General features: G+C 39.4%; 1 protein-coding gene across 15 annotated transcripts in view; it reads left to right on the top strand.

The window, feature by feature from the left end:
- ABLIM1 (actin binding LIM protein 1) overlaps positions 1-21,790 on the top strand; it is a 147,104-nt gene that overhangs the window by 64,312 nt on the left and 61,002 nt on the right. For all 15 annotated transcript variants that reach the window (XM_030453083.1, XM_030453082.1, XM_030453081.1 and 12 more), the window contains exons 5-6: positions 7,439-7,565; positions 8,479-8,572. In XM_030453083.1, coding sequence (XP_030308943.1) covers positions 7,439-7,565; positions 8,479-8,572 — 221 coding nt within the window. The remainder of the gene's footprint in view (positions 1-7,438; positions 7,566-8,478; positions 8,573-21,790) is intronic.

The raw sequence follows: 21,790 nt of genomic DNA, 5'->3' as shown, positions 1-21,790 counted from the left end.
GCACAGTTCTGTTCTGGCTGAAGACATTGGAATATGACTGAGAATATGTACCTCTTCCTTGATAAATCCTTTCAGTGACACTGGCCCATTTTTGTGATTTACTCCAAGTGGATTTATTCTTTTGAAGAATGTTTGCACTTTTTGAGGCATTTTCATCATGTGAAGTGCTTTCTTGGGTTAATTTTAGTCCTTGCTTATATTTCATAACAACAGCTCAATTTACTTGAGTAGCCTCCATTTATTAATCTATTTCTTATTTTACAAGAATGGGTATTTTCATTGCTGCTCTATTATAAATTGTCTTAGATCCTTCTCTGGAAGTGTATACAGCATTGTAACAAACTTCTGTGTGACAGAGATAGCAAAATAGCTGTATTGAGAATATAAGTGTGGCAGGGCAGGAAGTTTCTGATTTGTGAGCTTTCTATCAGAAAATGTTCCTTCACAAGAACTGCTGGGTTTTTTTGGAAGGTGTTTTCGGTCTACTTTGTTTATTTCTTTTGTATACTTTTGTATTACATGTATGTTGGGCAGAAACAATAGTGAATGGGTTATACAAGTACACTAAATGAGTATTTGGTGCTTAAATTGGTTCTTATTTGTCTCACTGTAACCCCATCTTGAACTTGCAATCAAAATATGTCCATCTCCTTAGCTTTTACTAGAGAAATACTAACCAAAAAGTAATTACTAAGGAAATTCTGGGGGAAGTGCAAGAATTGCTCAGTAAATGGGTGTTGCATGAGGTGTCACTAGCTTGGAAAACACAACTACCAGAGGAAAACTCCAGAGGAAAGAACATCTGGGAATTGTGATGTTCAGAAAGCCTGCTAGGTAGTAAGTGAGGAATCAGAGATCACTTAAATAAAAGAATATGAAATGTGAGTTAGTTGTAAGCTAGACCTGACTTTGCCATGGGTTATGGGGGCAGAAAACCCTTCCTAATAATGCTGTGTCTTTCATTCCTATTACTGGAGGCTGTACTCTGTTTAAATTGTTTGTTTTCCAAGAGTAACACTTGAAAGTTACCCAAAATAGTCTGCAGATGAAGAGACAAAGTGTGCTATCCATGAGCTGGTTATTAAATGGTGCAGCTCATGGAGCAATTGAGTTGGGGTGCTGTGAGCTGAATTGTGAATTTTAATTCATCTGGAACTATGTGAGTTCTGAAGAAATGAGGGTCAGATTAGCCTCAGCTTAGACATACACCTGGCTGTGCTTTATCCTACAGATCAGTTTTACAGCTGGGAGTCAGAGGGTGCTAAACTGGCAGAAACAAGTGTCTTTTACAGGACAATTCAAAACTTACTTCGGAGTGTGTGTGTTCTTTCTTCCTCCTCCTATTTCATTTACCCTTTGGTTTTCAGTTCAGACACCTGTCTGAAGGATAGGATCAAAAGAAGGGACTGAGGATGATGTTAGGGGAAAAACCTAACTTGATGTTGCTTGTAGGACAGCATGCAAGAGTAAGAGGTGAAAAGACCAATTGGTTTGGCCTCTTTGGGGAAGGTCTTGAAAGAAGGGAAGTGTTTTCCTTTTTTTAACACAAATCCTTAGATCAGTACTGAGGGGGAAAATAAAAACTCTTTTGATAAAATAATGTAATGTTAACTGACTAGAGGTGAGGAAGAGCACTCAGCTTTCCAAATCCCTTTAAATTATACCAGATGATGAAGGAGCTATTTACAGGAATGGTACATCCAAGATGGATATTAACCAGTTTCCTTAAAAAAGGCAAGTCAGTGTTAGGCACTTGTAGATGGTTAACAGAGACTTGTAAGCAAGGATGCCAGTTTAGGCCATTGTGATTTCTTTCCATATTTAGTTAACAAAAAAAATATTTTCTTTATTTTGAAAATGTCATTTTTTCCCAACTTGCTATTTATAACAAAGCATCAAATCTATACCCCGTTTCCCATGGGAAAATTATTTCCCTGCATTGTATGTACCCAGCCTCATACTTAGATTTCAGAAGTACAAGGCTGCCCAATGGGTTTGTTTTGCACTGAGCAAAGGGGCAATAGTGCATTTTGTTCTGACAAACATTTCCCATCTTGCATTGGTGAAAAGGAAGGGCCTGGCAGCAGATTTCTTCACAAAATTAAGTTGCTCAGATCTAAAGCCTGGATGCAAAATTCCCAATATTTTATGTCCTTTTCTGACTTTCAGAACTCATCACTGCCCTGATGATCAAATGGTTATGGTTGAAACTTCTAAAGCGTTTTTCATTCTGTAAACAAAGTTTGTTTGTATATTTATCTTTGACAGAAATATCCTGATGATCCGGAAAAGCCTGCATGTTGTAATCAAAACTTTTAATTTTAAAACAAGGGTTTGAAAGGCCTTGGTCTGATCTGTCTTTAAAGGATGACTGCGGAAAAACTCTGGTCTTCCTAACTCTACGAGAAATTGTCATTTCATGACCATCAAGTTGCCACAGAAGAGTTATTGGGATGTAAATTGTTTTTCAAGGTGACTAAGAGTTATTTGCTATTAATCAAGATTTCTTGACTTCAGAGGTGATAATTGCCTTTCTTCCCTTCCAAATCACTGTTCTGTAGAGGTTGCTCTTTAGGTCTAGCCATGTCTGGCAAGGTATTTCTGTATAAGTCCAATGAAAACTTGTTTGTTTCTTTCTTTTGAAAATAATAATGATGCCCCTCATTCTGTCCTGCTTTACCTGTTTCAGGCAGAAGCCTGCTGGTGCTTCTCTTTATTAAACTGTTTTATAGGGAGCAGAACACTTACAAATGGTCTGTAAAAAGAATGTGACTCTTAAGGGATGCAGTGTCTTCAGACTTTATCTAGACCTGAGCCACTAATGGCCTTTAGGACTGAAAGGTATTTTTTGTTACTTAATTATGCATCATTAAGTCAACCTAAAATTAGCACTGTTCATGGAGCTAACCCTGCTCTGAGCAGAACTGGGATGCTCATGTAAACTGCATGTGACTTTGCATACCATGTTCATTAGGACTGAAGCAGGCAGAGATTATTTCCCTATAAATATATCTATATATTTGCTAGTATATTTGCTAGTAAATTTTCAAAGGAATCCAAATGGGAGTAGGTGAAGTGTGCTTAGGGTTAATACAGCTGTATCAGCTGTGCTGTGTTCAGAGCTCTGTGCTATTGGCTGAGAGCAGGGGAGGGAGGCAAAGGAAGAGAATCCACTGCTTAATTTAGGCAGTGACAAATGAGTTGCTGTGCAGGATGCTTCACTCCTGGATGTCTGGGGTGATGCAGATGCTAAAAAGGGAAACATATTTTCTCATCGTGTCTTTACAAACAAGGTGTCATGAGTGGCAGCTCACCCTGGCCTTACATCTTCTAGTGAGGCTGCTTAAGGTGCTTGGGAGCTGGAGGTCTTAATCATATATAATATTATAGTGCAGTGACACTTTCCTTTGTCCTGTTCCCCCCTGCCCCCCCCCCTTTTCCATGGTTTTGGGCTGGCTGACTCCACATGCCAATCCTTTTGGCCAGGCATTGGCACTTGCTTTTCTGTCTGGATGCATCAAATATGATTCCCTTCTGGGATATTTTATTCCAGAACTGTAGCTTAAATGTGTGAGTATGTATCTTCACATTGAGCTGGCCTAGTCAGGGTATGTGAAAGACACAACAGGTATGTTTAAGCATCTCTGGCAAATAACTGTGTAAGAATCTTTTGCTTGGCTAGAAATTGGTGCTGTCAGCTAATGCTGTTAGGGGAGAGAGTAAATTCAATTTTTATACTGTCTCTTTGAGCAAGTGGACATTGCCTGTGTAGGCTGCAGCTCCTGATCTCGCAGGCAGCCCCAGGGAGGCTACACTGTGATGTGGGTGACTATATATCCAGTGAACTCAGATACAATCTTTTTCTTCCTACTTAGGATGGACTTTGGATGAATACAATATTATACTAACATCTGTGTGATTCTGTGATCCCTTAATAAACCCTCTTCTGATGGGTTCCTTATTGAAGTCATACTGCTGTGCTTTGATTGAGAATTAAAAGCTGAGAAATTTGTTAGAGAAATAAATTTATTGATAAATAAAAGGCTGCCATAGAGTTGAAGATTCTAGGCATGGGCACAAGATAAATCTGTGTTACTTAACATTTCTTATGAGAATTAGTGCCATGGAATGTCAAGTCTTAAGTTTTCCTTCAGCTCAAAAGTAGTTGCACATAATGTTTTTTATGTTATGCTTTTCTTTAGATCATAAGTGCATTTAGGAGCTGTACTGCCCATTCTTCATTTTAACCAATACACTATATTTTCTCCTGCTCCTCCTCTTCATTATACTGCACAGCTGAATGTGTGGATGTGCAAGGAGTAAGACTGGGGAAGAATGTGGGTTATGTGACAGCACAAGAAAGCTCAAGGTCAAGGTATGCAGTCTGTTAAACCTGGGTGTGAAGCCAGAGAGAACCATGGTGGGAACCATTGCACAAAATTTTGGAAAGGGTTTTCAGATTTTCTTTTTTTAATATAGGTCTGTTCTGGCATATGGTTGTTGACCCACTGCTCTTACCTCACTGCCCTTTTATTTGCAGCATCTCCTGGTTATATGTGAGGCAGATACAGATTGTGCTTAGTGTGATACTGAGATCCTGCCTGTGTGTGCTGTGTGCTGATGACATTCAGCCAAGGGCTCCAAAGTGCCTCAGGCAGGCCTGAAATCATAAATGGCTTTTATTTGTAAAACTTGGATGAAACAAATGTTTTTTTTCTGAGCCCAGCCCAGCCTTATTTGCTTTCTATTTTAGGAGATAATGATAACTGCTCACTTTTCAAATATGCACCCAACTGTTTTGCCAGAATTAAAATCAGGTTTAGTTAAAAGTCATTTCAGTGTAAGAAGACACTATTGGGCTATTGGTTTGCTTTGATTCTGGGCATTCAGCATATCTTTGATATTAGCAAAATGGAAATAATGATGTAAATTTAATCTTAAACCCAGAAAAAGTAGATGGCCCTGTTGCTATAGACTAGTACAATCTATGGACAGAATGGTTTTGGTTGGAAGGGAGCTTAAAGATCATAGAGTTTCAACCCCTCTGCCTTGGGCATGGACACCTCCCACTACACCAGATTGCTCAAAGTCCCCTCCTGGGACTGAGTTGTTACCAATCCATGAGAGTAAGTGCAGTAACGTCACATTTGGCTTATAAGAAGCAATTAAACAGATAAAGATACTTCACACATCCCTACTTCTTCCATGTAACTGTTTTTGGCATCAACAAAAATAATGATAGTGGGACTTGATAGACTTTTTGTGTAAGGCATTTTTTCTGCCTGCTTCAGAGATTCAGTTAGAAGGAAAACTATGTTTTTTAAAACTTGTTTCTTGGTTCCGTATCTGAGGAATTTCAGCTTCATGGAAGCTTCTTGGATGAAGCTGAAAGAAGCAGGGAAAATAGAGCAGATTTTTTGAGGGATTAATGTAACAAGGAATGCATTGTGGTTTGGCAGGACCCCAGGTTAGAAGCGTGGAAGCTAGCACACTAGAGAGCAGCAGTAGTGTTAGGAAGCTGAGAAGTGGGTCCTATTTAAAGCGTCAGTTCAGCACCCACTGAGACTGAAAGCAAAATGCCATTTATTATCACAATCAGGTGGCAAATTGCATGGTTTCAGATTTAGCATAAGAAAACGCAGGCTGGAGGGAACCTCGAGAGATGATGTAGTATCCCCCCCAAACAAAAGGCAAGATAGGTGTACCAAAGCTATCCTGGTGTTTGCTTCTCAGCCCTATGCTGGCAATTCCAAAGCCTCCCTGGGTGAGCTGTTCCAGCCTTCCAGCCTTTGTTGTTGTGGAGTGGCATGGAGCCTTGAGCTGGCACAGAAGAGCAGAGGGATCCATTACATGCTGTCAGTCCTTGTCATTTCATGATTTCTATTTGTAACATTTGTCCTCTAGAGCAAAGTCCTGGTATTAGGACATCTCAGTGTTGCTTTTCAAGTTCAAGTTGTGTCAACAGTCCTTGACTTGCATTTTATCACAAGATATCGTGGTCCCTTTGGAAAAAAAAAAGGCGTTTTAGAAGAAGAGCAGTGACAGAAAGAGAGGGGCTTGCTGCAAGTGGTGGCCTGGATAGCAGCAATGCTCAGCATGTATTTGGGGCTTTCTTGGAACCTTAACCAGCAAACAGAAGTCAAGCCCTTTAGGGTCAAAAGGAATGACTCTCCTCTCATTATCTGTTGTGATAATAAACTTAGACTCACCCTTTTGCAAGGTGTGGTGCTGCCTGGGCTGTAAACCAGTGAGGAGATGAAGGTTTTCAGGCTGTACCTGTCCAGCCAGCCTGAGCAGTGCAGCCAGGATGATCTTTACCTGCTCTGGTTGCTCTGTTCCTGCTGGTCTTAGTTTCTTGCTATTTGTTGATATTTCAGATGTGTGGAGAGGATGTTGCATACATCAAAGGAACACTGAGTTTGGGGAGAATAAAGTACAGAAAATCTTGTTTTCCAGGCTGTCTTCTCTGTGGCTTCCATGTGTGCCTCAGCTGATGGGCATTCCCTTTCTGCTTCACTTGTCTTCCAGGCCTTCTCTTTCCTCTGTCCCTCTGTCCCCTGAGGCTGGGCACAGAAGCTGTAGCACAGCTCTTGCAGTTCAGTGCTGTCTGCTACATCAGCCTCCTCAAATCTTACTGTCTGCTGAATTGTCCCTTACCAGGAAATCTCTCAGAGTGTTTTATGTTTAAATGAAGAATGAGTGCTTGGGGCTGAGCCAAAGATTTCTGATGTGGCATAAGACACTGTTTCATCCTCTGAAACAGGGGGCAGTCAGAGCTTCAGGTTTGTATTCTCACATCAAGGAATCTTTCAGAATCACAGTGCAAAGTGAGCGTTGACTACCAAGGCAGCAGCAAAATCCCTGAGCAGAAGTCCTTGGGCCAATTGGAGACCTTGAAAACTGCAGGTGGAAGACAATCTGCTGTCACCCTTGCCTTGGACCCTCTCTGAAAAAAGGTCCCTCTGTCCCCGGGCTCCTGGCCGAGGTGTGCCACCGCCCCTGGGCCGGGCGGACTCTTTGAGCTTTGCTGCCACCCACCGGGGAAGCCGCAGCCATCCGGATGATGCTCACTCCAGCCCTCCCCTCTTCAGCTCCACTGAAGCACTCAAGATTTTGCCAAAAGCAAACCAAGAAGTAACACTGATGGCTTTAGAGCACGAGAACTTTTTGCAGCTCTAGCTTCTGTAGCTTACAAAATATCTGAAGTTTTTACAGGGCTTGCCTGGCAGTCTTTAAATCATGAGCAGCATGAAAACCAAAAAAAATGTGCTTTCCCTCTTCTACTGAGTGTATCTGTAATGACAACTGAATCTTTGTCTATCTAGGACCCGGGGAGGTTTGAGGACAAGAAGACATCACTGTGTTGTTGGTTGGGTAGTTAATGAGGGTTAATGAACCAAGTAACTGACAACAAATATGTTTGTTTGTTTATTTGCAGATTGTGCTGGCTGTGGAAGGGATATTAAAAATGGACAAGCACTGCTAGCTCTGGACAAGCAGTGGCACCTTGGGTGCTTCAAGTGCAAGGCCTGTGGCAAAGTCCTGACTGGGGAATACATCAGCAAGTAAGTAACCTCTGCACCTCTCCTGTGGTCTTGGCATGGAGTTATTCTTGCCAGTGGAGAAGAGAACTTTGCAGCGAAGTTCTCCTTTCAAAATGCAATTTTAAACCATCTTTATGTATACACCAAAATCCTTTTTTCCAGTGAGAGCCAAGTTGGGAAAGGAAAGGAAACTGAAAAGTGCAGCTGAAAGGTGGAGTTCAGTGTTAGTCTGTATTTAATAGCAGTACAGAAGGGGGAATATCTCCATGTTCCCACAAAGGATTGGGTGAATTCCTGCATGAGCGTTCTGTGTTAGCCAGGTGAAACTTTGTGTTATTTTCCTTTCCAATGTGATGTTTAGGAAAAAAGTAGGAACCTGTTCATTGCTTGCCTTTGCTACAGAATAGAGTACTTGAATAGGGAGTCTTGCAGATTACTCTTTGTGGGGTTTCTTTGCTTTTTTGTTTTGAGATTGTGGGTTTTTGGGCTTGGTTTGTTTTTTGTTTTGTTTGTTATTTGGGGATTTTTTTGGGGGGGTCTTTTTGTTGTTTGTTTGTTTGTTTTTCTGAAGTGAAAAAGAAATATCTGCTGGATAAAGATTCTGGTCTCCTCTCATCCCATGGACACAACTCGAACTGTTGTTCCACTGATTCCCTAGAACTGCACCATCTGTTGGTGTAGAGGGTCAGTTCTAAATAATTAGGTTTACTGTAGTGATTGGCACTGAATGTTTTTTCTTGATGGGAATTTAAAGAATAATTCAAAGTCACTAAAAAAAATTTTCCTCTTTTCTGCCACAAAATATTTCCCTTGAATTCCCTCTCCCATTTGCCTATTGCTGTGTGTTCCAGACTGAAAACAAAGGCAGAGTGTAAGTCATGCTGTAACCTGTTTGTTAAAAGGTGGTTTACAATGTGTGGATGTTCTTTTTCAGAGATGGTGCTCCTTATTGTGAAAAGGACTATCAAGTTCTTTTTGGAGTCAAATGTGAAGCGTGTCACCAGTTCATTACTGGGAAAGTCCTAGAGGTAGGTCTTTTGTAAACTAGAGTTTAAGAATTGGGACATAGCCCATTATGTCCTTAGGTAACTGCAGAGAGTACAAAAAAACCTCCCACAGGAAAGTTTTTTTTCTGATTATTTTAGAGCAAAACTGCTAATTTTCAGAAATATTTTCAGTGGTTTAGCTTTGCAGTCATCAGGAAAAGTATAAGATAGGGAATTAATTGTAATAGTTTCTATGGATCTGTGGTTTCTATTCTTCTTTTATGGTGATGTGCAAAGTCTCTTGCACTGCTTATTGTTTGTCAGATTTGATACCATTGTAGTGGTAATTTGAGTACTGGATTCACCTTTGGCAACCATAACTCTGACTAAACCTATGACATGAGATTTCTCATCTCAAACGGTGCCAGATGACCTGAACTTTAGTGAGGTTTGGGGTTTTTTTGTTTGGTTTTTTTTTGTACTCTCTTTTTCCTGGGTAAAAAAGAAAAAGCCTTTACATAATAAAGTTTGTGGAAGAAATGGGGAACCACAAATACCTTAATTTACAGTGTATTTCATGAAGAAGAAAATTTTTTTACGATTAGTAACAGAAAAATAAACCTGAAAGTGTTACAGAAATAAAAGGAGCTGGAATTTGCAAGTGAGCAGCTTCTCTTTCTGTGTCTCATTTACAACCAATCTAAGACTGTGTCAGCCCACAAAGTAGAAACTTCAGATCTGAAAAAAGTGGCAACAGCTTGTGGTTTCAGTTCCAGAAGCTTCTCTGTTTCAATATTCTGACCATGAACCAGGACTGTGGCCACCAAATGAGGGATTTAGAACACATGTGGACAGACAGAGCATTTGCTGCTGCATCCACTGAAAGGAAGTGCAGTTTTTTCATCAGCCAGGCTCCTAGTTTGCTTCCTTTGCAGTGTGTATCTAACTCCTTGGGAGACCTGCATAGATAATTAGAGAGCACAATCTTAGTTCTCCCTTGAGTAGGAAGGCAATGTCTTTGGCTTTAATTTGGTGGTCTGCTACCATCTGCTTATCTATTCCTGTCTACTGATGAGTGTTTCAGTTTAGTACAATGTGACACCATGGTTGCATTCCAGTGTAGGAAACTCTGCAGGAAAGAGGTAATTGGACTTGTGAGATTGGCAAGCATAAAATAATTCTAAAATTATTTTGGTTGCATCTGATAGTATCTCTCTACAAGCACTATAACCTATTCAGAGGCACAGAGGTGAAAATGATAAAAGAGAAGTTTATTGGAATTTGTGGAGAGCTGGAAAGAAATAAGCCATTCCTTTTTGGAGTCTGCTGTGTAGTGGATGTGAATATAGCAAGGTTTCACTCATGTTATTTTTTCTAGCATCAGTAGGAAAGAAGCCCAACTTTTTGAGATGATCATGAGTGGTGTACTTTCAGAACTGTGTAAGTTGAGAATAAGGAAAGTTTAGTTCAACTGAACTAGGATTTAGCTGTCCCATGTAATCTAAGGTAAAGTTTGGGTTGTCAGAGACCTTGTCTCCCAGACAGACCCTTGATGCAGTCATTTTGGCCCCAAGGTTTGTTTCTCCATGATTTTTACTCTTCTAATGGCTATCAGCAGGAGGCGACAGTTTGCTGAAGCATGAAATATATTTAATCTCTTGCAAGGATCCATGTCTTCTAGAAGTCAAAATTCAGATAAAAAGGATACGATTTTTCCATTTCACTTATGCCCTGCAGAATCACAATATGTTGATAAATTAGAAACAGACCCTTTGAAGGATTTTATCAGCTATGGAAGCACCAGGCATGCTTAGTTCTGGGTAAGACTAGAGACAGCTTAAATATTCGTGGCTCCCATTCAGAGGCACAACCCATAATAATACAGCAGAGGGCAGCAGTAGTTCTCAGTATGTACCTTAGCCCAAACTCTAAAGCCTGTAGAGGTTGATTTACTCATCTAGTGCAACCCTTTCCTGATCTGTCTCGATGACCTTTGAAGGCTGACTGCTATCTGGAAGATGTAGAGAGGTGAAGTCCTCGTAAACTTTCACAAAAAAACTGGTACTATGTAGTCAAGGAGGACATTCAGACACTGGCTTAGCTTCATTACAGTGCCTATTAGCAGCCTGGAGAGTCCATTAGAGTTCTCCAGGTATCACCTGGAGATGCAGGGGCTGAAGGGAGACATTTAAGTACAAGTTATTCGGTGGTGCTTGAAAGATGAGCAGGTGAGCAGCTAAGATGCAATAGTGGGAGCAATTTGCAGAGGAATAGGCTGGTTTCTTGACTCATCCTAGTAACCTTTGGAACTGTGCATATCTGACACTATAAAGAGTAGTACTAATGCCTCTAAATTAGACTAAAGGAACTAATATGTCAAAACTTAGAATGAGGAAATGATGTGTCAGCACACCTGTGCCCTTTGGGCAGAAAAGGTAATGTAGAGGATGGGGTCAGAGCATGACATAAATCCTCTGATAAAAACAGGTATGGGAAGCAGCCACAGGGCCATGGAAGATAATTCACAGGATGCCACAGTTCAGGGAAGGCTGTGGAGCATTCTGAGGAAGGACAATTAACAATGACCTTGTCTAGTTCAGGAAATAACCCACAACCTTTCAGTACATCTGAAGCTGTAAATTAGATTGAGCTTGAGATTCTCACTTTCTTCTGTCTTTTTTGGCAATGTTTCTTTTTATGATTTATATCATGTGGGTTGCCTTTTGTTGAGACAGCCTCTTCTCTGGTGGCATGTGACAGGACCAGAGGAAATGGATGCAAGAGATAGCCCAGGAGAGGTTTAGCTGGATATTAGGAAGCATTTTATCACTGAAAGGGTTGTCAAGCATTGGAATAATGTGCCCAGGGCAGTGGTGGAGTCACCATCCCTGGAGGTATTTAAATGGTGTGTGGGCCTGGTCCTTAGGAACATGTTTGAGTGGTGAGCTGGTCAAAGGTTGGACTGATTGATCTAGAAGGTCTCTTCCAACCAAAAACATTCTGTGATTGTTCTGCTGCCTCTTGGTGTGAAGTAGCACAGTTACAGAAACTGCTCAGGTAGAGGTTCTGGCATCACTAATGATTTATACATGTGTCCAGGGGGAAAAACCCCCAACAATTTGTACTTTGCCTTTGATAATGAAAGTAACACATAAATTCACTCAGCAATATTTTTCATTTTATTTGTTGGTAAGATAATTTATATCAAGAGCAGAGTATTCTGTTTCATTGCCTTCATCCAAATAAATTATTAGAAGAGATTGGAGGGAAGTATGTAGTACATTGTATGCAAACAGTTCCCTCTAATGGATCAGATGGAATTAGCAGTCTGCCATTGTAGTGCTGCTTTATTTCTTCTCATTCTCATTATGTCTGGGGCAGTCTGTAGAAAAATTAAAAGGAAATGAGAGCATGAAACTTAACTTTCATATCTATTTTTCTAGTAAAAGATTTTTCTATAAGGAGAAATTAAGATTCTTTGCAATGTCCCAGGCTTGCTTCTTCTTTTTTGTCCCTTGGTATGGTTTAGCCCTTGTGAAAAATCAGGCTTTCTGTCTTCTACAATGAGCAGCCAGCAAGAGGGACAATCACTCTTGCTGTGGACTTAAGAATGTTCATCTCAGAAGCAGCTAAACTGTGCCCCTTGTAGGCACAGCCTGGTAGGCACAGTGAAACCTGTCAGAAGGGCCAAAGCTTTGAGTTCAAACCTTGAGATTCAAGCTGTGAGAGGATGGACTCCCTCCAGCCATTCTGTAGAGGCTGCTGTGCTCAGTTTAGAAATGCATTACTAGAAAAGCACCACCTATTTTGCTAATGTTGATATATCATAGAACAGAGCTTATTTTTTAGCCTGAAATATTCAATAGCCATAAAAAAAAAGAAAAAAAAAAAACAAACTATGTGCACATAAGCCAGCTCAGATATTTCTCATATATTATTTGGCACATAACTTTCTCTGACAAATAATCATAAATGATAGATGAGTGTATGTCAACACAATAAATGTGTTAAGCATCCTGTATGAAATAAATATTGCAACTTTCTTGAGCATACCGGATGCTATAATAAAGTATTTCAGGATAATGTTGTCAAGGCAACAGAGATCAGTGTTCTTCCTTGGGTTTCTCCAACAGAAAGGAATTTTTATTCATGGAAATTTACTCATTTCCTCTTAATGATGGTAAAAATTATTGGTGAGAATTTTCACATGGACTTCCCACTAAGCTATTGTTTTCATAGCTACAAGGTTTGCCTATTGAAAGATGCCCATCTGATCCTAATCTTGAGAATTTCTGTATAGACATGTGTAATTCCACAAATCTAAGTTAACTTCAGCACACACTTATTTGTAAGATGTTAGCCTAAATATTTTTTGCCTAATCTCATTGTCATACACATTATAACTATTCCTCCAGTGCTTGATTCCAAATATGTTGTACTGATGAGAAGCTTTCTATTGACTGCAGAGCATGGTGCATCACACCTGTATCCATGTAATTAATCTCTATTTATTCAAAGTGTTTTATGAAAATAACAGTATTCTTTTAGCTCTGCAGAAAGAAGATATCAGGGCAAGAACAAATGGATAAAAGCCTGAGAGTGAGATTCAGGTCTAACAATTTTAGCTTTTTTTGGCTGTTACAGATGTGAGTGGGGTTTGATCTCAAAATCTAGAGATCAAGATGTATATATCTACTATCAGATCTCTCAACTATCTTGCTAGTCTACCTACTGATTTTATAATACTATTGCTTAATAATAATTTGCAAATAAAAAGCCACTGTGTGATTTCTCCTGGCTGTTCATAGCTCAAGTTCCTGTTCTGATGGGCTGCTGGCTGCCCTGTGTTTGTTTCCTGCACCCCACCTTATAAGCAGTGGCATAAAGCCATTGGGACAGATGGCCCTGAAAAGAGAGATGCCAGTGCACCAGAAGGCTCTCTTGACTTCAGCCTACAAGGTCAAGTTCTAAATGTGTTTTTGATGTAGTTTTTGCTGAGCTTTCCCTGAATTTAGAGAGGAACAGGAATTTAAAGTTTGTATTTAATGTTCAGGAGGTCTCTTAATTGTAGATACTGTTATTTTAATGTGTCAATGTTAAGATTTCTAATCCATGCTGCTTTTAACCTTGAAAGAGATAAGTTCTAAGGCACCTTGACTTTTGAAGTCAGAAATAATAATAATAACTATTGGGAGGGAAATCAAGCAAGCATTATCTCCCAGTCACCACTGTCATCTTCACACACCACAAAAATTCAAAGGCAAAGCTTCAGTGAGTAGGAGCAGCAGATTTCATGCTTTGTTAGTTCTGTGCTTAGCTTTGTTTGTGTTTACTTTTATTGATGTTATGATAAAATAAAACATGTTGCCTGAATGTCCCAGGTAAGAAAAAGCAGATGCTGTAGTCATGTGCTTTGGGAACCAGGCAGTCATATGCTGCAGACCACAGGACTATTGTGATTATGGAAAATACCTGTGGAGAGATCAGGTAAGGTGAGTGCACAGGGCACACTGTGAATTCATCAAATGTTCATAGAGTGAGCCTGAAGTGTCCTCTCTCCCAGAGCATGGAAATGGGAAAAGGGATTCACTTCCCAGTGCGAGAAATGGCCCCAGCACTCTGCTTGCATTAGTCTGAATTAGACTAGCATACAATCTCAGTGTAACTAAGTGTTTCTGACAAAACTAGACTAACACCCAGGAGGCTGGATAAATTCTTCAGAAGCCATGGTAGTAATATTTAATAACTTCCAGAGAGTGCTAATTTAATGCTCAGCAGACACCTCTCACCAAAGGAGAAAGTTCCGAGTTGCGTCAACATCGAACAGTGACACACAAGTGATGAGAAATGGTCCTCCCCCTTTTCCTTTTTCAGAAGGGGTTGGCTGAGCTGGAGTGGGTTTAACGTGCAGGGAGGATTATTTGCTTATTTTGGTGGGTGTGTGCAGGAGAGTCTGTGAGCAGAGGAGGAGTGAGGCTCAGGGCAGTTACGGGCACTTCACCATCACTTGCTCGGGGAGAACCCAAGCTTCCAGTAGTGCTCCAAACCTGAGTGGAGGTGAAGGGACTCTGCCTGCTGGGCTGAGGAGGGAATGGACTCAGACTGAAGAATTACTGTCAGAAGGTAAACCTTTTCCTGTAAAATAGATGGGAACTGGAAGGGATGGGAACTCTCCCCCTGCTGGCTTTCTCCAGGGGAGAGAAGGGTGCAGCTTTGGGATGCGACTGAATAACTCAGCAGTGGTGTCATAATAAGAGTATTTGTACTTTTGTTCCCATGCACCAGAAGGATTTTTTCCTAAAAGGCTGTCTGTGATTCTGTTCAGATAAAGAGTGCAGCTAACATGGGCACTGCAGGGAAGAGAGAGTGGCACAGAGCTCAGGCTGTTTCTGATTGCAACTAAATGTTGATGTATGGAAGAACAATGTGGTTCTTTATCTCAATTTTTAATGTAGTTTGTTTTACTCATTTGATCACTTCTGGAGATTTGTTTCATAGAAATAAGGTTAGAGTTTGTTTCCAGTTTCTCTGCCTTTTTGCTGAGAAATATGTGTTATCAGTTAATGTAGAATGCTGATTATTTTTTTCATTATTTTCTAATGTGAGGTTTGTTTCTGAAAAAATGAGGAAATTAAAAGTTTAATGATAACTCAGGATATGGGTAAACAGTCCAGACAGGTTGTCTATGTAGCTGGGGAGCAGAATAGGTTTTACTTAATTTAGTCTACCCTTCCCTGATGAAAATTATGCTAGATGTAATTGCCTAGAGCACCACACCATACTCAGGTTAAATAAAATGGAATGAACATACTTCCCAAGAAATAATGTAAAATGCTTCATGTAAAAATCTTTCTAAAGGGATTTTGGTCATTTTTTCCCCCCAATCTCAAAAGGCTGAATTTGGTAAGAGAGACATCTGTAATTGGGAAAGACTTGAGACATAAATATGACAAAATAATATCTGAAGTTGACAGAGCCCTAACAGAAGTTCAGTTGCTATGGCAGCATAATCACAAGGCATTAACTTCTCAGCAGTGGTTTGGAAACCATCCTTCAGTCAATTTGAACAGCAGTAGGAAGGGGAGGAATGTTAAAGTGCATGTAGGGGTGGTGAATAAGAAGAGCAAGTTGTAACAAGTAATTTGAAAAAATAACTAATTAAAGCTTCCTCATTGTCACAAAGAGATTGCTGAAATTTTGCAGGTGCTTTGCATGCTTATCTGTATAAATTGCTTTTGTGAGTCTGGTGTTGCTGTTTTTCTGCATTTCCTAGCACAGCATCTTTAGCTTTTACATTTCTGACTTAGTTAAATATTCTCCGGTGTGTTTCTTGTGGTAACTATTACTGAAGAACTCTAGAAGGCTGATCAAACTATGTCGTTTCAGTAGAGGCATTTATTTTAGTATAAAGATTCTTAAAACCAGCAGCAGCCTTAGTGATATGCAGCCAATGAATGTATTCCAGTAACCCATAACAGGTACTTTAAACAAGTATTTCTTCCTTAGAGGTGCACATAACACACATGGGTTATTAGAGGAAGAGCAAACTACCTGGGAAACTTTATTTTTTCTTCTTGCATTCTTACACAGCTGTATTAAGAGTTCAGTTGAATGGCTGTCAGTGCAGAACATGGTTTGTTCTCCTCTTGGAACAGTCTGCTTTAGTGAAAATGCATTACTCTATTTTTAAGTTGTAGTTCCCATTGCTGCTCCTGTTCATCTTTTAAAATCTTTGTGCTAGTGCTACCAGCCACAGCCACCCACAGCAGACAAAAAATGAATAATGATTCCTGCACCAAAGTACTTACATTGAAAACAAAACATCCTCCAGTGCCAGTTTCCCTGTCAGTTGGGATGTAGTGGTAGGTGAACGAGACACTGTCACAATACAACATTTTTTCAGCCTAATACTGTTTTTTTTTGGTTTGGTTTGGTTTTTTGTTTGTTTTTTGTTTTTGTTTTGTTTGGGGTTTTTTTTGTTTGTTTGTTTTTTTTTTCCTCCAAGACTGAGATCACCATGAAAAATGAATTAAATGATAAAGTATTTTTTGCAGGATTGTGATATTTCTTTAATTCCTGTGTTGAGTCCATCTATCAGTGGAGGGTTTGCTCCTGACTTCTGCAAGAGCAGAATAGGACTTAAACATGTCCCCCATGTAAAGGAATGGTTGGGAAGAATGCAGCAGTAACATATTTGAGACTTCAGAAGAGAAGAGCCTGTTGGGACAAATCTAGAGCTGTCACCTCTTTGTAACAGGCTTCATCTGGGTATTGTGTTCAGTGTTCCCTCTGTGGGCACTCAGTCCCCTCTCCTTTTGTCTGCTTTGTCAGGGTATTTCTGGGGGGTGGTGGGTGGGGTGGTGGAGATATCTTTGGAATCTCTGTGGACTTTGAAGTCCCCAGAATTAGCATCTGTCTTTAGTGAATATGATGAAATATGATACACATGAGTATTTTATGAGTAAATGGTTGTTGTGACCACCTGGAGCACAAAATGGCTAGGTTTTAGTTATGAGGTTATGCTAGGTCTTACAGGTCTGGTAGTTCTTTGGATGGATATCTGGAATGTATGACATTTATTACAAGTCTTAGTCTTTTTAAGAGGGAGGGAAAACAGCACACAACAAGATATGCACCATTCCATCACCAGCAGCACAGTGACTTTGGCATTTAAACTGTCCATGAAGCTGTCCTGGGATGTTTCATGGTTTGCAGAGGTCTCTGCAATGGAAATCAAATTATTTGAGTTCAAGGTAAAATGTTTAGAAATTGACATATATAGAGAGTTTGGAAAGAGATGGATTTGTTACATACATTTGTGGATCTTCTGTTGCTTTGAATTCTGTAAAGCAGTTGCATCTTGGCTGGCAAATGTTTATTCCTCTTAATGAGGAGAGTAAATGCTGAAGTGGAAAAAACCCTCTAGAGCAGATTTATCACAGCAGCACCCTTGAACTACTGCTGTTGAGGCAACCATTGGGGAGGCCCTGTACTCAGTTAAAAACTGAATGGCAGCAAATGATGTTGGGTATCCTTTTCTCCTTTATGTCCATCACCTCGTTCTGTTCATCACCACAGTAATATGTTCTGTCATGATTATTTTGATGAAATAGTTTCCTGCATAACTAGGTACCTTGTTTTTATGTAGAGTTTAAGAAAACAATGTAGGGAGTAACATCTCTGTGTCTTGGCTCTGACAAATATACACTGATGGGATGTTCATGCCAGCAAGTATTCAAAGGTATGCTTGCATGGCTTTGCATCTATAATTAGAAATAATTTGTATCAGCAATGAGAAATCTGAAAAATAGGGGGGGAAATGGACTCCTACCTAAAGTAAACCGAGTTGCTTTTAGCAAAGTACATGTTAGTGGTCTAACATTTATTCAAAGTTCCATTTTTCAAAAAGGAGACAACTGTTTTTCTGCACTAATTGTCTACCTTTACGTCCTCTGATAATTCAATTTTTAATTTAGTGTAACACAAACACTTTGGCCAGAATTACAAAACAAGGATTCCCAAGAAAAGTTTGAGTGTAGTGAAATCCAAGCTGTTTGTGTGGTAATTATGCATTGGTGACTCTGGAGTTAAGAGCAGTGTGGTCAGGAAGAAAAATGTATTAAGAAAATCTGTCCCTACCCTAGCTTGTCTGTTGCTTGTTGTGACCTCTGGCTGGAAAAGATTTCAAAAGTAGCAGGTAGTATTGCAGTTAATCACAGATAAACCCCCTTTTCTAGACTTTTTAAGGCATTATTGGATCTGAGTAGCTGGAATGACAGTGGCTTTTAGGATTGGTTTATTAAAAACCAAGCTTGAGTCACTGAAAGAAAAAATATTCCCTGCTCAATTGACTCCTAGCATGTTGTCCTCTTACAACAACCTGTGAATCTGCCAGGTACAAATTAGTAATATTGAATGCTTTATGTCTGCTGTGTTTCTTACAGGCTGCCTTTGTTTTGTAGTCCAATTACTTTCTACTGATTTGCTGTGTCTGATCTCATGCTTAGTTTCTTCTGCCCTTCCTCTGTCCTTTGCAACTTTTATTTCTCTGTTTTTCTTGGGACACTCCCTCTGAACTGAATGCAGGCATCAGAATGCAGACCAGGCTTTTCTAAATCACCTGCCAAGTGTTGCACAGTTCCTGAAACAACCTTCTGACTGAAGATTGGAAACACAGTTTTGTGTTAGATGAGCAAGAAAATCAGCAAGTTGTTTGGAGCTATCAGTGTGTTCTGTGGAGGTCCAACAGGGCTGGGAGTCTGAGTTCTTTGCTTGGCTCTGCTGCAAGCATTACTTTTGATCCAAGATGAGTTGCTTCATTTCTCAAGCTCTCACTTCCTTCATCAGTTACAAAGTGATTTCTACTTGCCCAATGAATAGGTTACTATGAGTTTTGCCTAGTTTTACACTGACCTGTTTTCTCAACCTCCCCAGTACTACAGAGCCCCTTCCAAGTGCTGGACACTCTGGGTCAGTTGCAGTTCTGGTGCTGAATGCAACACACCCATCCCCAGAACTTCTTCTGGTGTTGCACTGGAACTTTCTCTCTGAGCCACAACCCACATCAACAAAAGATTCCTGCAACACCAGGGATTTTGCTGCCTTGGTGAACTGACTTAACTCTCTTGGAGAGTTTTCTAGTGTAACCTTGAACTCTGACTCCAATTCTTCTGCTCTTTTTGTCCAGTCCTGTGTTCCCCAGGAGCAGCCTGATGCACGTGTAAAAGCTTCTCTCTGTGTAAAGCTCATTGGAATGAATTTTAAGGTCAGAGGAACTGCTAAAATCATCTTGCATGTTCTCTCCTAAAAATCATGGAGTTTTTCTGCAGAAACCAAGTGAAGCTTATCCTTTGGGAATTATTCTGTGTTGTCATGCACACTGCACAGTGATTTTAAGACCACATATTTTCCCTCCTGCCTCTTAAATCTACTTTTTAGAAACTTCATTTTATTTTGAGGATAAATTCATCTAACTTCACCTTTTTGCTGTCATAGTTTTTTTCTGTGCAATTGTGGTCTCTGAAGCCTCCTTTTGAATAGTGACTTAACTCTAAATCCTTCAGGTTCACAGCTGAAAACTTTTGTTTTGATGGTCTGCTCTGAACTCTATTCTGTAAATCTGTGTGTCACAGATAAATAAAATACATAAGTGACACATAAATAAAGATAAATATCAATAAAAATAAAATACATGAGTGATGCATAAATCTGTGTCACTCATCAGTGCCATAATAGTGATGCTGCAGTAGCAAAGGTTTTTTCTACTTTTCCTTTATATTTCTTGTATACATTAACTGATCTGAAGAATCACCAATTTCAGGTATTCTGAGAGCATTTTCTGAGAGTTCAAGCAATGATCTTCTCAAGCTGCCTCCCTCAGTTGCTGTTGCCCTCAGTCACAGCACCCTACTTTTTTATTTGCAGGCATATTACATTAGAATGTTAAAACATAATTTTAGTGTGAGGTACCAGGGAAGGTTTTGCATTCTTGTCTTGGCTGGTAGGACGGGTACCACATGCTGTGGATAGAAGGAAGTCATCTCTGAGGTATCTGGCTCAGCAAAGCCTCCCCTGCTAACATCTCCATCTGTCAGAGATCTGCCAGGCCAGAGCCTTCCTAAGACTCTTGAGTGCAAACTCTTCAAGTTTTCTGATTTGTAAATGTTGAATTGTGGCAAACGTGATTAAAAAAAAATCTTGCTCAATAAACAGTATCACAAAGGAAAAATATGTCTTTCAGTATTGTCAAATAGAAACCAGAAAGATACATCATCTGAATACTCCTGCTTTTCCTATGTCATCTGTCATTGTTTTTCATTTATAGCTCACAAGGGACCTTTGCCTGATCTGTGTGTTTTGGGTTTTTTTTTTGTTTGCTTGTTTGTTTCTTTTATTCTTTTTTTATTCTTTGTTATCATGCTTTAATAAAGACTCTTCTTGTCTGTAAGAGTTTTGTCCATAGTTATGTCTTAGTAACTTTAGCTTTTTTATAATTTATCTTTATTTCTCACTTAATGACTTAGTAGTTGCCCCTTTTTTTAGTTAATAATGTCTCAGAAATTATGATTTTTCTGTGCCTCAAACATATGGACCATGATAACTTTTTTTTTTGTATTTTAGTATACAGAATTTGGGACATTCAAATTGGGTTTATCCTTTTATGGCTATTTTAAGATCTAGGAATGTGTTCCTATAAAATTCCACATTCACACACATGTAACAGTACTCTTCATTTCTGTCTGTCTAGAAAGCAATCAAATCATGATTGGAATGGAAATAATTGCTGATTCTTAGAATTGCAAATAACCTTTTTATGTTAGTATGAAGTCTAGTATTTATTACCTGCTCTGGGGTGGAATGCTTTGATTTTGAAATAATTCTGAGGTTTTTTTTAAGCTACAAAGGAAGTTTATTATTAAATTTTCTAGCCAAATTTCAGCAGCTATGTTCTACTGTTTTTAATTAAATATTATTAAATATATCTATGTTTTTAATTAAATATAATAATAGTTTTCCATGGTACTTTTTTTTCTTTTTTTTTCTTTTTTTCCTGCCACACTGCAAATAAAACTTCAGTTAACAGGACCTGCTAATGCATAAGCATCAAGCTCTGTTATTACCAGTTCAGCAAGAGGGACAGATCAAGGGAGTAGCAGTCAATGAAGAGAGTTAAAAGGAGAAATGTGTTTTTATTTCAATCCTGAATTCATATATTCCTAATGACTTAGCAGTCCTATTACCAGCTAACAAAAGAAAATATGAAGATGTCTTGAAAAACTGGAAGATGGATGGTCTTATGGAAGATTACCTGTCATATTTATCTGCTACATAATCTAGAGATCTAGCAATCTCTAATGCTTTGTGAAGTGTAAAGATGGCAGAAGATGTTGCAGTCCACACCTGTGCATAGGAACTGGACCTGTTCCAACATTGTTAAGAAATAAGAGAAGGGAATTGTTTCAGGCTTTGCCAAATAGATATTGTTTAGCTCAAAACTACAAAAACAAAATAATAAAAATAAATAATCCAATAAAAATGTTTTAAAGTTGAATGGCAGAAGAATTTTGCTGTCATATGCACCTATGATAAAGGTAGTGAAGGCAGTGAATTCACAGGTTTCTATCTGTAGCAGTAGGTTGGTGCATGTTCTGCTTTGCAGTGAAGAGTGAATTGACAGGAGCAGAGTGTAGCACCTAAGTAGAAGATGCACCTGAAGAGAACAGTGCATGCAGTCAATGGTTACCTTTTTTTGCAGAATAT

This window comes from Calypte anna, chromosome 6 (genome assembly GCF_003957555.1).
Source record: "Calypte anna isolate BGI_N300 chromosome 6, bCalAnn1_v1.p, whole genome shotgun sequence".
Taxonomy (NCBI): domain Eukaryota; kingdom Metazoa; phylum Chordata; class Aves; order Apodiformes; family Trochilidae; genus Calypte; species Calypte anna.
Note: the sequence above shows the minus strand (reverse complement) of the source record. Positions and strands in the feature narration are given on the sequence as shown.